The sequence below is a fragment of the Cricetulus griseus genome, chromosome 2 (genome assembly GCF_003668045.3).
Source record: "Cricetulus griseus strain 17A/GY chromosome 2, alternate assembly CriGri-PICRH-1.0, whole genome shotgun sequence".
Classification (NCBI taxonomy): Eukaryota; Metazoa; Chordata; class Mammalia; order Rodentia; family Cricetidae; genus Cricetulus; species Cricetulus griseus.
In genome coordinates, this window is record NC_048595.1 from 84,071,540 (window position 1) to 84,090,104 (window position 18,565).

Below are 18,565 nucleotides of genomic sequence, written 5' to 3' on the forward strand. Positions count from 1 at the left end.
GTGAGTTGAATGGAGCCTGAGTGTAGTTTGTAGTCTACAGAAGAGCATGGTGATCTGGTGCGGCTGTGGCCTTTGTCCTGCTGTGCTGCTTCAGTCTTATTAGGAATGTCGGGGTCCCTATGAAACCCTACTAGACCCAGGTCTACCAGGAAATTTGGGTGGGAATGGGGTAATGTCCTTCATCCTTTATAAAATCAGGAGTGCTGATAAAAGAAGTAAACCTCTAGTAAACTAAGTCAGTTTAGTTAAAAACCAAGAAATAAACACCCATATTAGCCTATCACGCACCTGCCCATGGCCATCATTAACTGCTGCCTGAGTCCACTCAAGGTGAATCGTGTCAGCTAAACTTAAGCAAGCTGTGTTAGATGGGAACATGAACCATCGCTGTACACTTATCTAAGTGCCATTTACAATATGGCATCAGAGATGTACCCCTCTCCAAAGAAAGGCTACGGTAATGCTTGGCACCTACTCACTCACCCAAAGAAACTTTGGGTTCTACAAACTCCACACATGATGTATGATCAAAACAGACATCCCACTTATTTTTTATCTACTATACTTTTATAGTACACTTATTATTTTTAATTAGGATTACTTTAGTTGTATCAAGTTGACATAAAACTACCCAGTACAACAAAGTTACAGATACAAGAAAATATTTAACAAACAGACATAAAAATGTAATTCATGGCACAATGTGGCTTTAACTCTCATCATGACAAATGAGCTACATAGAAACCTCAAAACTTAATGGAATCTAAGCTACTGCTAGTAATTCTAATATTTGTTCACTTTGCTTACTGCTAAAATCTATATTGAGCAGAATGACAGGAATGATATGAAAATCAATGCTCTGATTCACACCTTAATATTTCACAACTTTATAAATTCCATTCTGAACCAAAATAAGGGAACAAAATTTAAATAATATCAGCATTAATTGTGGCAATGCATTATGGAAATATCTTCTACATTCTAAAAAAAAAAAATAGAACTTTTGCTGGACCTCGAAGACAAGGTTAATAATACACCTCTAGATGACTTACCACTGCTAGCCTACTGTGTACTCAGCCTGTTTGTTTAACACATACACCCCTTTAAGAGAACAATTTAACAACCAACTTTACTTGCCTTAGACCTCTCATGTAATCAACCTTTATAACCTAAGCAAATGTATAGCTGCAATCTTCTTTCTTTCTTTCTTTCTTTCTTTCTTTCTTTCTTTCTTTCTTTCTTTCTTTCTTTTCTTTTCTTTTCTTTCTTTCTTTTTTAAGACAGGGTCTCTCTACATAACTCTAGCTCTCCCAGAAGTCACTATATAGACTAGGCTAGCCTCAAATATACAGAGATCTTCCTTCCTCTGGAGTGCTGGGATTAAAGGTGTGTGCTGTACCTGGCTCCTATAGTAATGTCTATGTATTCTAATGATCATTTGCTGTAAAAAGAAAAAGCAGAGGTTGATATTCATTATAAAATGGATATCTAGTATAAACATTGCTTGCAACATGCAGATATTGCCTGGTAAACAATGATGTTTGTAATACTATTTGTTATCTGGATCAGCTGGTCAGTGACATAACCCCATGTAAAACTCTGTTAAAGATTTCTGTAAAGTATCCCTCATTCCTGTGCTGTTTCCTGTGTTGTTCAATACAAGAGCAAAGTCCTTTGTTAAGGAGAGACACATGGACAAATTCACAAGACCACCTTCAGGCAGTTACAGGTTCAGTCTCACACAATAGATAGGAACATGGAGAGTGAAGGAGAGAATTCAAGTCTGGGCTCACTCTTGGTGAAATGATACTAATAGGAAGTGCTTTGATTTCATTCCTTAATATGACACCAACGCATCTGAGATGACTCTGGGTTTACTATTAATGTGCTCCAATGATTGCATGGTACCACTAAAACTGGAACAACTCCTCTTTGTTTCAGGCTGAATCAATGATTCAGCTATCTTCCCACAGCTTTTCTCTTTAGTCCTAATCACTCTTTATACATAAACTGTGTAGGGTCCACTTATACTGTAATCACACATTTGTATATACTGGATTATGTGTGTGTGTGTGTGTGCGAGATCAACTGTAAAAAAAAAACATACAAACACAAGTAAATAAGTTAAACTTTAAAATTTAGAATATATTTTGAACCTAGTTTGGGCTTCAGGAAGTAAAGGTGAATTATGTTAAGTTTATGTAACTTGAACAAAAGGGAAGTGTTGATTGCGGTTTATTAATCTCGATGCTGTTTCCAGTCCAAACAGAGTTTCTCTGAAGCCAGTAGCATGTTGGAAATTTCCACAACATGAGAAGAACATCTTGATGGAGAATATTATTTTAAGGTGTGCTACTTTTGTTTATGTTGCATTTGTTTAACTCTGTGAAGCTGTGTTACTGTACCTGCCTAAAATACCCGATGGTCTAATGAAGAGCTGAACAGCCAATAGCAAGGACAGCGGGGACTGGCAAGCAGAGAGAATAAACAGAAGGAGAAAACAAGGAAAAGGAGCAAGCAACAAGAGAACAAGGGGAGAAAACAAGGGGAGGAGGACACCAGGGGCCAGTCACCCAGCCAGATGTACAGAAGTAAGAAAAGGAAAAAACCCAGAGGCAAAAGGTAGCTGAAATATTTTAAGTTAAGAAAAGCTGGCAAAAAACAAGTCAAGCTAAGGCCAGGCATTCATAATTAAGAATAAGCCTCCATGTGTGATTTACTTGGGAGCTGTGGTGAGTCCCCCAAAAGAATCAAAAAGCCTAAAGAATAAATAGCAAAAACAACCATCTCAGAAGCCTGACATTACTGGCTCTTCAGAGTGCTTTTCTTGAGCATTCTACATTGGGTCAAACTAATTCTCCTTGTGAGCGTAAGGTCAGATCAGTTCATGGCTGGATGCAGTACAAGCTATCTTGGTCATGCCTGATTATTATAGCTGATATAAGAAGTACAATTTCAATAAAGGAAGAAAAAAAAAACCCTAATGTAATACATCTAGTCAAAGAATGAATAACGCTTTTTTCAAAAAGGTTGAATTTCTTTTCCAAATCATACCGTAACATGCAAATGTGGTGTTCAGTCAAGTCCCACAAGTTGTTTCACAGGGTCAGTGTGGGTCTTAGTAAGCTGGTGAACACATTGGATGACCCTGCAAAATACATTTCTGAATTGTTGTATTAAATATAAATTGAGAATATAGAAAACTCTGCCTGGTTGTCTCCGATTTAAAAAAAAAAAAAAAGAGGGGAATAAACCAACTACTTAAGTGAAAAGTATTGCTTATACCCTCCATATATTAAAAATTAGATTTCCTAATACAAAGATGTTTTCTTCCTGAGAGACATGTGTCCAGCAATGTGAAGATTAGCCCACAGGATTCACAATAATTAAAGTATAAAGTTCTTTAAGAAAGAGCATAATTGGATATGGTAATACCTGTAATTCTAGCACTTGGGAGGTAGAGGAAAAAAGATTACAAGTTCAGAGCCTTCCTCTGAGAGGGGGCGTGGGAAAATAGAGGGAGGTGAGGGAGGGAGAATATATGGATGGATGGATGGATGGATGGATGGATGGATGGATGGATGGATGAATGAGAGAGTGTGAGCCTACAGAATAGGAGAATATACTTGCAAATCATGTAAGAAATTTACATTCAGAATACATAGAACTCTTAGAACTTAAAGTAGACAAGAGAATCTATTTTTAAAGTGAAGAATCTGAAATTTTTCAAAATAATATACATATATGACTAATAAGAACATGAAAAAAATCAATACCATTAGTTATTGGAATACTAAGGCTAGATCATAAGACTACGTTATACATGCTATAGCATAGCAATTTTCTGTTTTAAGTCAGGGTCTCCTTATGTAGCCCCAGGTGACTTAGAACTTGCTATGTAGACCAGGAAGGTCTCAAACTCACAGAGATTTGTCTGCCTCTGCCTCCTTGGTGTTGAAAAGTAAAGGAGGCATTTTTCAAACATGGAAAATAATGTATTGGTGACATACAGAGAAACAGGAACCCTTTTTCCATTAGTGCTAAGAGTTAAAACCAAGTGGCTTTAGAAAACAGACCTGTGGCTTCTCATCCTGAGGTAGCTGCCCACACAAAAATCAAAGGAAATGCTCACATAATAATTGTATATAAATGTTCATGGAGCAAACAGGCTAAATGTCTGGGCATCGACTGAAGAAAAATGAAGTATGATGTATTTATAGTAAAATGTTATGTGGCAATAAAAAATGCTTTAATATGGATTGATCCTGAAAATACCACACTAAATCAAAGTAGTCACAAGAGGTTATAGTAAAATATATAGAATAAGTGAATTCATAAAAAGCAGGTAAGTTGTTGCCAAGAAGTGGGAGAAGAGAAGAGAAGAGAAGAGAAGAGAAGAGAAGAGAAGAGAAGAGAAGAGAAGAGAAGAGAAACTGCTGAGTAGAGGGCTTCTTCTGGGGCTGAGCAGCACTTCAAGGGATGCTTTTAGCACCTAGCGATGGCTCAGCAGTTAGAGCAATCGTTGCTCTTGCAAACAGCTTGGGTTCAGTTCCAGTACCCACAAGAAGATTCACAATCTGATGTTCATTTCTGACATCCTTGAGCACTAGGCAAGCATGTGATATACATATGTACTCAGACACAAACATTCATAAAATTTTTAACAATGTTTTTTATGATATGAATCATATTTCAATAAAAAGTTAAGAAAAACAACCATATAAAATGCTACAATTTTTCAACCAGCATGATTTTTAAAGCAACTGGATGAAATGACCATTTTCAGCATGTGTCATTACTGTCAGCAGGGCCTTGGAAGAAATGTCTTCAGTGGTGAGTTCCCTTTGGAGACCTTGAGGCTGAAACTGTAACTGTAAATGCATATTTGTAAAAGCAACTTAATTCTAGAAAATTTCAGGCCAAAGACACAGGTAGCTCAGTCTTTTAAGGATATTTCCCTGGGGGCTGGAGAGATGGCTCAGCAGTTAAGAGCACTGGCTATTCTTCCAAAGGTCCTGAGTTCAATTCCCAGAAGCCACATGGTAGCTCACAACCATCTACAGCATGATCTGATGCCCTCTTCTACCATTACATGCAGATAGAGCACTCATATACATGAATAAATAAATAAATATTATACAGAGGATGTTTCTCCCAAACACATGGCCCTTTTGAGGACTAAATGTGCCACAGCGTGCCACTTTCTATATTCTCTGTGGGTCTATTCACCTTTGTCCATATATCTACTTGTGTCCTTTTAGATTTGAATTATAGACCCCCACAAAGTATGGGCATCAAACCCCCTTTATATAGCAATATCTTAGCTCAAATAAACAACACATATTTGAATTAAAGAGCTTTAGAATGTTAGAATTGTAGAGGTAGCAGCTGTGAATAATTCAAGCCTCTCAATGTGAATGTACTGAGATAAGCTGGCCTACTCCAGAAATGTATCTGATTTTTTTTTTTTTTTTAAGTTTTGAAAGATGGGATCAAATACTTGTTGAAGAAGTTACCTGTTGCTTTTTGAAAAATCAGTTTAAATTATCACACTAGAATGAGTAGCAATAAGAAACTGGTTCAAATAAATAAAGAAAGAAAATCTATTATCATATACCTTATCCAACATCAAGTTGATTTAACTACCTTGATACCAATAGAAGAAAGAAATGTTTTAAAAAATAAATGTACTATAAAAAGCTCAGCTAAGGTTGGATATGAACCTTAAATATGGCCATCAACAGTACAATCTTCCAGTCACCATCTCAGCCCACAGGTGCATCTGCCGAAAGGTCATCTTCAGATGGAGTTCCTCCATAGTATTCATTACATGAAACATATTTCATTATTTCTGTCTTCCTGAGAATGAAAAATGACTACACCCTAGCAAATTACACCAATAGTCTTAAAGTGCTGACGGCGCAGAATTCTCTAAAGTATGTGGATGAGGGACTTAAGGTCACCTCGAGTTCCATACCTGGAATGCACTGTGCGGTGGCTTCAGTGGTTATGGTTGGAGCAATGGGGGGCTGCTGTTGACTGGAGCTCACTTCAGGCTCTGTGTTAACCGAGGGAGAAAGGGCTACCTCACAAGATGAGACTTGGCTAGGCAAATGGGGCAGGAACTCCTCAGAAACAACCTGCTCATCCTGTCCAGGCAGCTGAAGGGCAGACAAAGGGATACTGATCTGTTTGTTAGGATGTGATGTGCTCACAGGCATCTGCATGGTCACCTGGTGGGCAGTGCCATGAGCACCAGGGGGTCCTCTGTTTGGTGAAGCCAGAGATACCCTAGCAGTCTTTGGGATGATTGGTCTGGAGATCACAGAGGGGGATGCTGACATAATGTGTGGGTCTAGCTCCGCACTGATGGCAGATGTTACATGGGGAATCAGTTTAGCAGACCCTACACAGGAGGGACCAGCATGAGTTTGAAGCTTGGGCTTTGCCATCTGTGTCAATGAAAGGGCTGGTCCATCCACTCCTCCAGTAAGCTCTGCATTTGCCACAATGTAATAATCTTCTGGAATCTCTTGCTTGATTTTCTTGATGATGACATCATTACTGCACTCATCAACCATCTGTCCCTGGGAACCTGAATGGATGGAAGATGGGACAATTCCTGGCCTTTTTCGAGCAATGCTTTGAGGTCTCTGAGTTTGGGGTTCAAAGTCACTGTCCTCATCTGTAACAGAAGACTCGCAAACCATGTCAAACAGTGTGTTTTCGTCTTCATACTCCTCAACAGCTTCATCCAGTTCAGAGGGCTCACTGCAGTAAGAGAAGTCACAAGAGTCTCTGGTACGGTTACAGTCCAGCTTTGCCTTCACAGGTCTCCCAGGGTATCTTTCCACGGGGCTAGTCTGTGTCTCAGAAGGCACCCCAATTATACTGGGACTATCAGAATTAAAACTTCGGTTGTCCTGGAAACAAACCCTCTCTTGGGACCCAGCTCTGCAAGTAGCTGTTAGTGGCCAGTGGTAAGCATGGCCAGCACTACAGCCCCACATTGCAGTCAGGTTCCCATGGGAACCTTCAGAAAGCAAATGTTTCAGGTTTGGAATGAGGCTGCAAATGGTCCCATGGCTGTGGGCCCAGCTGACCAATTTGGACAGATTCTCAGATGAGGTATGAAGACAATCCTCCATGTTACAGGATCAGCAGTGTCTTTCCTAAAGGGAAATAATCAAAATGAGAAGCTGTTATTACCCAAGATATTCCCACATTAACTAATTTTTTCCAACCATAATCACTTGGAGTAAAAAGAAATATACTTCTAAGATGCACGTAGATACCACCACTGCATAGGACAGGAATGTGAAAGGTGAAAACAGCTGATTGTTCACACAGAATGGAATTTGAAGAAAAATGTGTTAGTTTCCTTTATTGCTATAACAATTCCTGCAGAGAAGAAAAGAAACATTTCTTCACTGTGTATTTTCCTTCTGTAGTGACAGAAGCTTCACTTGCTCAGTCCTTCAGAAAACATGTGCACTATCTTCATTAACCAAGAGGATTGTTCTTCTAATGTCACCATCTAGTAAACTTCATTACTGGAGGCAGAGCTGAAAACAAAGTTTGGATCCATTGTAGGACGAATGTCAGAATGAGAAAGTCAATCTTCTGGACAGGAGAAAACAAGACACGTGAGAACTAAGGAGAGAATGAGGCACTAAACTTAGCAAGCCAAGGAAGAAAGTCTTCGAAGGAAAGGAAGAATGGGCTAGAAGGAAATTTGCTGTGGGAACAGCCAGTGGACAAAGCAGCAAGGACAGGCAGCCTGGGGTTCTTGCCACATCAGAGGTGTCCAAATTCCTGAAATCACACAATTCATTCCAGACAGAAGTAAAAGGTTAGAGGCATAGTCCACCTCCTGAGGGCACCAAGGATAAACAACTGAAACAGGATTGAATCATTCCTTAAGAGGCAGGAGTCAGAATCAGGCTTCAAGTCCTTAGCTGGGTTGTAAGTAGGGGCAAAAGGACGGAGAGGGAATTGGAAAGGGGCAGGTGAGGGAAAGGCTAGACAGAGAGACACAAAGATCTTCATGTGTGCTTTATCTGCTCTGGTCATTTTCAAAACCTGAAAATGACTTCACATGTTGTTTTTCAATACCTGATATGGATGATGGGATACTCAGCATTATAGCATTACCAAGTGATATGTCATTAAAAGTTAAAACTGAAGAGTCCTGGTTGGAAGAGTTTGTATGCGAGATATGACTAGAAAACAAGCCTCCACAGTTTTTAACACTGCCCTGTATGTTCAGTTAAATAAGAGACATTCCATGCACTAGTAAGCTCAAAATCAGAAACACATTAACTGTAGCAGACCTAATATTTGACCTTATGTTATACTACAGAGTCTATGTTCTTCTTAACATTATTCTGTCCCTGGCATTTTTTTAAGATTAATTTTTAAAAATCGGTGTGTGCACATGTCCACGTGTGCATGTGTGTACAGATATGTGCATGTTGAGTGATGGTGCCCTGAAGGCCAAAGACATCAGATCCTTCCAAAGCAGGAGTTATAGTTGGATGAGTCACCTGATATGGGTGCTGGGTTCCAAATTTGGGTTCTCTACAATAGTAAAACAGACTCTTAATCCCTAAGCCATCTCTCCAGCCTCAAAGGTATATATAGCCTGACTGGCTTCAAACTTAGGATCCTCTAACCTCCACCTCTTCAGCATACCCTACTAGTGTGTACTAGCACAACCTACCAATGGAACAACAGCACAGAGATTTCATCTCATGTCTGGTCACTGTCACGTTAATATTTATTTCAATTTATGCTGACATTACATGTTTACTTAAGTTGAATTTTAAATTTGTCTAGGTTTATGCCTGCATCAGAACTATAAGCTCTTACAGGTACATTTATATTTCTTTTCAATAAACATATTTTGAAGCTCCCAACCTAGTCTGGGCCACTAGCCCAATATCTAGTTATGCCCTCGCTGTAGCGAATAAATACCATAGACCAAATGGGCTTGCCATTGCTACTCTCGTGAGAGGCAGGACAACACACACCTGGCACAGATGGGTTATGGAGACTGGCTGCCACTTGCTTGGCTATGTGAACTTGTTGTGAAACACAAGCCAACCTTCTGTATAGTCCTTGCTGTATTTGGATCCCTTCTTTCTACCCGAAGCCACTGCTGCTTGTGTGTGTGTGTGTGTGTGTGTGTGTGTGTGTGTGTGTGTGTGTGTGTGCGCGCGCGCGCGCACGCCGTGCGTGTGCAAGAGAGAGACAGAGAGGGAGGGAGGAGGGAGGGAGGGAGGGAGGGAGGGAGGGAGGGAGGAAGCAGTCTGGGCCACAGGCACTGTGGAATCGCTGAGAGATATGGCCCAGGTACACAATGTCCTGTACTACCTGCTTATTGGCAGGAGCTGCATTCTCCGGCTCTTCCTGCTTCCCCTCGGCCTCTGCATTCAGCTCTGCCTCTTCCTGAGGTTCGCCCTCCACTCTTCTGCCTTCATGGTAGCAGATATATACAGAATGACCTCATCTTCATTTTTGTATGTGCATGTATGTGTATGGTGTATGTGTTCATGTGGACATGTACATGTGGGTATAGTGCATGAGTATGGGTGACAAAAGTTGACACTGAGCTTCTTCCTCAGTCAGTTCTCTACCTTATTTATTTTATGTGTGTTTTCATCTTGTTTGCATGTCTATCTGTGTACCACAAAGGAACCTAAGTCCACTGAAAGAATAGCCAGTTAACTACTGAGCCATCTCTCCACACCCTGCCACATTTTTGAGACAAAGATTCTCACCAAACCAGCTCACTGATTTGGTTAGGCTGCCTAGCCAATGAACTCCAGGCACACTCCTGTCTCTGTACCCCTATCCTGTCTCCCCAGCACTGGGATTACAGTGTGCGACATCATAGGTGGGTACTAAGGACACAAACTGAGGACCTTATGCTTGCTCAGCAGGCATTTCACCAATTGAGCCATCTCCACGGCTCCAGTTACATGTCTTTAAATAGCAATATAACTATACTTACCAACTGTGAACTAAAGAGTAAAGATGGACCACAGGAATAACCTTTTTCAATAGTTTGAAAGAAATATTTTACAGAAAATAATATTCAGGTCTAAAAGCATTATTTTACTTTTCAAAAACCAGAAATAGCTAGCTAGTAGTCAGCCAGCAGTGAAAACCTGGTTGGCATCAGACACCTCAACTTGCTGGACAATCTTTGTAAGTTCTAACTCTTCAACACTTTTTTAAAATGGCTTGTTTTAAAACTACCAGGTCTCAGTTGCTCATATACAAGATTTCTTTAACAAACTGATTTTTTAAAAACGGTTTTCAATATAAGCTCAGATTGCTTCAGTTGTAAATTCTATCAACCTAGGAAAAAATAAAGTTCTAAGAAGTTATGTGCCAGATGTGGTGGTGAACACCTTTAATCCCTGCACTCAGGAGGCAGAGGCAGAGGCAGGTAGATCTTCGAGTTTAGGCCATCTTGGTCTACAGAGTGAGTTCTAGGACAGCCAGAGAGACCCTGTCTTGAAAAAATAAACAAAAAAAGAAAGAAAACAAATATTTGCAAAACAACAACAACCCCAGGAGGCTAAACACCAAGGTACATGCTTGTAATAACAGCACTGAGGAGGGGAGACTGAAGCATGGAGGTTGTGAATTTGAGGCCAGCCTGGGTTTCATAGCAAAATCCTATTTACAAATAAATAAACTAATAAGTGAATGAATGAATGAATAAATAAGAAAAAGGAGGGAGTACTCCTTAACATATTTTAAAAGGATAGCCTAACTCTTATACCAAAATCTGATGAAGTTACTGTAATAAAATTATAAATCAATACAAATTCTAAATGCTGGTGCAAAAATCATTCACAAAGAATTATCAAAGATAATCCAATAACAAATACAGATAACACATTGTTACCAAGCAAAACATACCCTAGGAGTGCAAGACAGAACAAACAGATGATAGACAGGCAGACAGACATAAATTCAAGGTATTAAGAGTTGATAAGAGAAAATCTAAAAGATTCAACAGATGCAGGGGGAAAAAGAAATCCTCCTAACAAACTGATAATATTTGGCAAATTCCCCAAATGGACAAAGGGCATCTATGAACATCTATGGCTAATGTTTACATTTAATGCAGAAGAATGACTCATTTCCTCTGAGTGACCAGTTACCACTTCTACTCACACTGCACTGGGAGACCTAACCATGGAAGAGAAGTAGAAAGGGACAAGGAAAGGGAAGAAGTGACAGAGAAGGTAAGAGGAAAAGAAATCAAACCGTTCTTCAATGTAAAGGGTGAGGCTTAGGTTTAAAGCCCAAGAGAACTCACAGAGCACATGCTGGAAAACATTACTGATCTTTGAAAAATAATAGGAATGAATATAATAAAAGATGTTGAAGATTTCTATACTCAAAAGTACAAAGCAAGCTGGGCATGAAGGCACACACCTACCTTTTAATCCCAGCACTTGGGAGGCAGAACCAGGCAGTTCTCTGAGTTCATGGCTAGTGTAGTCTACAGAACGAGTTTCAGGACAGCCAGGGCTACCCAGAGAAACCATGTCTTGAAAGGCATAAACAAACAAACAAACAGAGAAGTAGGAAAAATTAAGAGTCATAAATAAGTAGGTAAACCATATTAGTGTATTTCAAAAGCTGACAGACTGTCTCTTAGTCCATCTGTATGCCCAATGTATTTCCAACCACAAAGGCCTTCCAGGTCACAGAAAATATTTTTGGGGCTTTATTGTAGAGATAACAGCAAAGCTCTAAGTGAGTGTAGGCAAGAGAGTGACTTTAGTCATTCTGATTATAGGAGGAAAAGATAAGACTAGAAGCAAGAATTCAAGTGAGATGTAACAATAACCAGCCTCAAAGAGTGGCAGATGAATGGGGAAAAACACTGATCTGAGATCTGAGCACTAAGCAGGAAGAGGACAGGGAACTGGGGGAGGAAGAGAGGAGACAGCTCTGGTGTTGCTCACCCTCCCACTGAGGCGCCACACTAACTAGTTTATGACTTTGGCAAGAAAACCGACCAAGGCTGGAGCCACAGCTCTAAAGGATCAGGGTTCAGTTCCCAACACCTAAATAGTGGCCTACAACAATCCTTAGTTCCAGAGGATCCAGTGCCCTCCTTCTGGCCTCCACAGGTATGCATGCCATGCACTTACATACACGCCGGGAAAACACTCACACACATAAAAATAAATCAGACCTTAAAAACAAAACAAAACTTCCCGATACTGCAAAATTCTCAGTGAGTCTAATTATTGTCTTAATTTTTACAGTCTGCACTGAATAGAGGTCTTCATTCTAAAGCATCAAAAAGGGATAAAGGCAGTTACAGAGGCACTGACTGCGTTTATTCCTACACTCTCTGACACAGGACGTGGAGGAATCAAGTCTCCTCCTTGGCAGTCCAAGTTGCCAAGGGAGAAAAGTAATCAACAGTCTTCCCCAGCTGTGTAGCTCGTAAGTCACAATGGCCATGGAACCTAGAGAAGTACTGCTACCTTCCCAAAGCATTCTTAATACTCATCCTTATACCCATAGGAAGGAATAGCTCTTACCCCTCATCCATGAAGCTTCTTTTTGCAGTGGACGGAAAGCCACAATTGGTCAAAAATACTGAGAACAACTGACTGTGGGGTATTTAGTCTCAACTGACAACCAACACATCCCCTACACCTAAAGCCCTGGGAAAACTGAAGAAAAGGTTCTAAGAGCCAGATGACTAGGCTTCTGCTGCAAGAATATATGACAGGGAAACTACACTCATGTCTCAACAATACAGCTACTTAAACAGGACCTGAACAATGAATGACACTACCAGTTGACATGCCAACATGGATAGAACTCACAAGGCACCACTCCTAGATGAAGAACTAGAAGTCTATTAAAAACTTCTGGGAGAGGGAGAATTAGTCTTCCCCAGGGTTGAACCCCCAACTGGTTATCCACTATCAAGTGGTTGGCCCTAAAAACATACATACAAGCAATAAAAAGACTCAGCAAGTTGTATTTATATGTTTATACATATATAACGATAAAAGTCAAAGAAAAGGAAGCCATGAATTTGAGAGGGGAGAACTTAGGAGAGGATGGAGAGTGGAAGGGGGGAATATATATGAAATTTTAAAAAGAAAAAATGTTGTTTCCATCAATGGGCATGATTTGACATGATGCTTCATACTTTTACAGCCCATGCAAAGTAGTACAGTAAATAGAAAATCTGAAACTTCTTTTTCACAGTAAATGATGCATGCATTCTTAACCCGCCTTTAAATTTACACAACTCCATTTTTGAGATGTTCAAGACTTAGAGAATAACGATGTCTTTCTAACAAAGACTCTGTCCTATTGCTGAAGACACAGCCCTACCTAGTAAGTAAACTAAAGGCAGGCTGGTCCTAGATTCCTGAGAAAGGCATGAAAATAACATGTACCACCTCTACTCCAAAGGCTGTGGTCAACTTCACCAACATCCTCCATGTGAAGAGAGGTCACTGTCAGAGCCTGGTTCTCTTCTATTGGTGTCTTCAGCCCTCAGGTGCTCTCTGTTCTCTGTCCCTTGTTTCCTTTGATTCCCAGGGTACTGCTTTACCACTCTTGTTTGGTTTGCTGGGGCTCCTCATTTCTTTTCTATTTAGTTAGCAGTGTTTTCTTTCCCTATTACAGACTCACTAGATGGTGCTCTGGGTTATCAAATAGAGTTAAAATACAAAGCCTGATCTTAATAAATTACATTATTGTCTCAGCTGCTGAAGTTCACACTCTAGAAGCCACCCCTCCTTGACTCCAACTTCAGTTTTATTCCGTCCAAAGGATCCAATAGGACTGGTTCAATTCTGAGAACTCGTTCCAGCCACTGGTTTCAGAGTTATTGTTTTTATAAAGGTTGTGGTTTGCAGCACTGCAGCCTTCTGAAAGTTTTAGAAAATGATGAAGCAGTCAGAGGTGTGTTTTCTCTCTTACACACAGTGTGGCCTTTTAAAATGTGGTAACACTTTGCCTACAAAGTCTTACATAAATTATCTCCTGATCGTCACTGACTCTCAGGAAGGGAGGATGTATCTGTTTTATTACTGTGAAATATTTATCCTATCCTAATAGCTCTTGTCTTCTGACTCATTTTAGAACAAGATGACAAGTGCTGAATGTGAGGTTAATTGTTCCTGAAGAGATGGGTAGACAATGGTGACACCGAGGTGTGAGTAACCTATCTTTACTCATAAGATACTTAGAAACTGTGAAATAGGATTAATATATATCAAGATGGTTTGAATCTCAGGATACTGTTAAGGAGAGAAAACCCTCCAACAGGAACTATAGTATTTATTCTAAAGGAAGACCATTTTCCTAATGCAAAGAAAATTTTTTAAAGTGTTCATTTGGGTGAGTATTATGGTCCTTTCACAAAAGCACAAATATTTTCACACTTTCTCATTAATTTCTAGATTTTATATTCTGATCTAGTTATCTATTGTATGTCACTTGGGCCAGTGAGATGGCTCAGTCAGTAAAGCACCTGTTGCTTGAGCAGGAAGACCTGAACTCTGAACCCCAGCACCACAAACATGTCAGACGCAGTGTCACACACTTGAAACTACAGCACTGGGGACAAAGGAGACATTCAGAGGCCTGAACTCACTGGATCTGTCAGCCAAGTGAAGAAAGAGCTCCAGGATTAGTGAGAGGCCCTTTCTCAAAACAGCAGTGGAGAGCAATGCAAGAAGACGCTCAAAGACAACTTCTGGCCTCCACACCTGCACTCCCATGTACATCTCATGCAAACAATGATAACACGCACGCACACGCACGCGCGCGCGCGCACACACACACGCACGCACGCACGCACGCACGCGCACGCACGCACGCACGCACGCACGCACGCACGCACATACACACACACACCACTGCCTGAAACCACTGCAGTTCATGGTAAAACTTCTATATTAAGAATGATATTCCAAGCCAGGTAGTGGTGTCACATGAAATCCCAGCACTTGGGAGGCAGAGGCAGGTGAATCTCTGAGAGTTCCTGGCTAGCTGGTCTACAAAGTGAGTTCTAGAACAGCCAGGGCTGTTACATAGAGAAAACCTGTCTTGAAAAAAACAAAAACAAAACAAAAAGGATTATATTCCATACTTATTCTTAATAAATTTTCTCACCTGTTAATAGTACTTGCAGTTTCTTAATGTGAAGGGATAATAATTTTTGTCAAATAGTAAACAATATATTACTGAACGAAAAAAAAAAGAAATAAAAGGAAGATATGACTGTTCCTAAGAGATTTAGGTTTTTACTATAGATATAAGGGAGAGGAAGAGACATCTGGGAGAGTTCATAGCAGACATGACCAGCAGAATGAACAGGGCCATGTGAGGAGAAGGGGGAAAGGGAGAGGAGAGAGCCAGGAACCAAGAGGTCAAAAAGTAAAAGCGCCAAAAAGGCATGTAACTAAAATGGCTGGGTTATATAGGAATCAGAGAAGCTGGGGAAGGGAAACATCAGCCTAGTCCCTGGGCTGCAGTTTAGGGTAGGGGATGGAGTATGCCAGCCAGGAGGACCTTTTAGCAAGTAGGGACTGAGGGTTGCTGGGAGAATCCAGAGGCCAGAGTCTGCTTTGATATATTAATAATTAGCTTTTTTTTTTGTCCTGTGTTTGAGACCTAACAATTTCATTTAAAGATGTTACATTGCCACTGTTAATTTCCCCCAATTTCCCTTATTCACAATGGTCTTGGCATTTTTGACTCAGTAGTTCCTCTACGTATCTGATCAACAGATATGTGCTCTGCCTTAACGTCTCCCAGACACGTCATAAATGGCATCACTATCTTGTTGGCTGCTAATATTGAACCCTAAGTGAACGTTTTAAATTTGTTTATTAAGATTTAGGAGTTGGGGACAGAGAGAATGGCTCAGAGGTTAAAGATGCAAACTTCAAGACCTAAGTTCAAACCCCAGGATCCTCATAAAAAAGCAGGATATGGTGGCACGCATCTGTAACCTGAGCCAAATGGACAAGAGTGGCAATGTCCTGGAAGCTCCTGGACAGCTGGTCTGGAGTACGCAGCACAGCCACAGAAACAGTAGACCTGCCTTGGCATGGTGGAAGGCAAAAACCAACTTCTGATAGCTGTCCTCTGACCTCCATGGCACTGTGGCATATGCATGCCCACACCCATAATAAACGATTTTTTTAAAAAACATACTTGGTAATCTTTATACAAATATACCCCTCAGAATGGACAATGCTGTAACACTCTTAGGTGTTTTGTTGCTGTGACCCTTCTGAAAGCAGAGTATAAGATACACACCTTGCTCACAGCTGCCTATCATTTCTACAATGTCTAGAACACACAAAGCATTCAGTAAATACTGATCAAATTCAGCTGTCTTCTCAGGAATTCCTTTGTTTGAAATGTTTACCCACTGTTGTGTCCATCAGCCAGCTCGACCTATCATGCATTGTCTCCCACCCACTACTACCTCTTGCCCAACCTGAGAACACAGGTCACTCCTCCCTGATCACTTCAGGAAGTGCAAAGTGGATAAGAGAAGGGGAGTGGGCCAAGGGTGCAAGCGTTTACTTATGTGTGTGTGTGTGTGTGTGTGTGTGTGTGTGTGTGTGTGTGTGTGTAAGTAGCAAGCTTTTTACACTTCTATTACACTTCTATGCCAGTACCCACCTCATTTTGAAGGCAACACATTTGTGCCCTAGGTACAGGCTGAGTAGGAAGAGACAAGACAGACAGGGCTCCCTTGAAGCTATCAGGACAGCTTAGGTCTACTTAAGGGAAATGTGATGCCGTGTGTGTGTGTGTGTGTGTGTGTGTGTGTGTGTGTGTGTGTGTGTGTGTGTGTGGTGGTGGTCCTTCCTTTCTTGATTTCCAGGTTTCCTACAAATTTTGGTTCTTTTTCCTTAGTGGGCCCTCCATTTGGTTTTAAGAGATAGTAAAACCTTAGGCTTGGCCGACTGTAGACTACAGTCGGAGAGCAAGCAACAGTGGTTCTCAGATGAGACCAGCTGATACCACCTAGGGTTCCTGTTAGAAAACACATGATCTGTTTATCAGGTCAGCCCTAGAGATTAATACACTGACCAGGAGGTTGGGCTTGGGCTTATGTGTTTGTGTCAACTTTGTAGCCAGTACTACTAAGGTTTTGCATTTGAACACCATGATTCTACATGATTTTTAAAAAAAGACTTGTGTCTGTATATGCACATGTGTGTACAAATGCCCGGAGGCCAGAAGTGGTGTCAAATCCTCTGAAGCTGAAGTTACGCAGGTGGCTTGTAAGTTCCCTCATGGGTACCAGGGACTGAACCCTGGTCCTCTCTAAGAACAGCAATGGCTCTTAACTGCTAAGCCATCTCTCCACCCCAATTCTAAATGGTTTTTAATGACATGTTAACTATAATTATTAACCAGGTCTTGAATTCTGGTTATTTGACTTGGTAAGCTTGATCTCACTTACTAATTTATTTAACAATAAGCATCTTTTTATGTTAACTTTTTAAAGAAAAAATGGTGTGTGTGTGTGTGTGTGCGCGCGCGCACGCGTGCCCCAGGAAGTCAGAAGAGGGTGTTGGATCTCCTGGAGCTAGAGGCAGAGGCAGCTGTGAACCATGTGGGTGCTGGAAACTGAACTCAGGTACTCTGCAAGACTGTCACTGAGCCATCTCTCTAGCCCTAGAATCATCTTTTCACTATACTTCCTTTTTGTGATAACTGTCTAGATAAAGAATAAAAATGAGTTCTTTAATTCTTTTAGTCAAACCACCTTCAGAGTAGATCTACAGATGTGTTTGTTTCCTTATAATTACATTATTATAAAAAAATTTTGCTAGTTTTCAAAGTATAATGACATCTGACTGCCGGGTCATTTTAAAATGTAGACACCCTCATTTCATAAATATTTCTTGAATATCTGCCATGACTTGTGGATAATGTGAGCAAAGGTTAACAAGGCTGTTCTCTCTTATAGAGAAAGCATCATTGATCCAATAATCAAACAATCCTAGTGACAGGAGGTCCTTACTGTCAACACTGTGGTAATAGGGCTACTTGATCTTTCTAGGCAGTGTTTGATCTGGAGAATTGATGATAACAATGAAGATAACAGTTATAGCATACACTAACATGGAGCTCACTGTCTTCCCAAGCTCTATTCTAAACACATGAGATGTGGGGAGTTATTATTTTCATTTTAAAGAGAACAAAGTCAGAATGCTCATACCCAGTAAATAAGGGAGTTAAGATTTCATTCAGGCTGGGTGGTTGGTGGCACATGCCTTTAATCCTAGAACTTGGGAGGCAGAAGCAGGTGGATCTGAGTTCGAGGCCAACCTGTTTTACTGAGCAAGTTCCAGGATAGCCAGGGCTACACAGAGAAATCCTGTCTCACCCCCTCTCCCCCGCCCCCAAAAAAGATTTCATTCAAAGTTAACTGAGTAGTGGCAGTGCATGCCTTTAACTGGAACGCAGAAGCAGGTGGATTTCTGTTGAGTTTGAGACCAGCCTGGTCTACAGAGCAAGTTCCAGG

At 40.7% G+C, this 18,565-nt stretch overlaps 1 protein-coding gene across 6 annotated transcripts in view; it reads right to left on the bottom strand.

Annotated features, from left to right (window-relative positions):
• Kiaa1958 (KIAA1958 ortholog) overlaps positions 1-18,565 on the bottom strand; it is a 155,128-nt gene that overhangs the window by 69,793 nt on the left and 66,770 nt on the right. For all 6 annotated transcript variants that reach the window (XM_027402998.2, XM_027402999.2, XM_035439860.1 and 3 more), the window contains exon 2: positions 5,978-7,172. In XM_027402998.2, coding sequence (XP_027258799.1) covers positions 5,978-7,148 — 1,171 coding nt within the window. In that variant the 5' untranslated portion in view covers positions 7,149-7,172. The remainder of the gene's footprint in view (positions 1-5,977; positions 7,173-18,565) is intronic.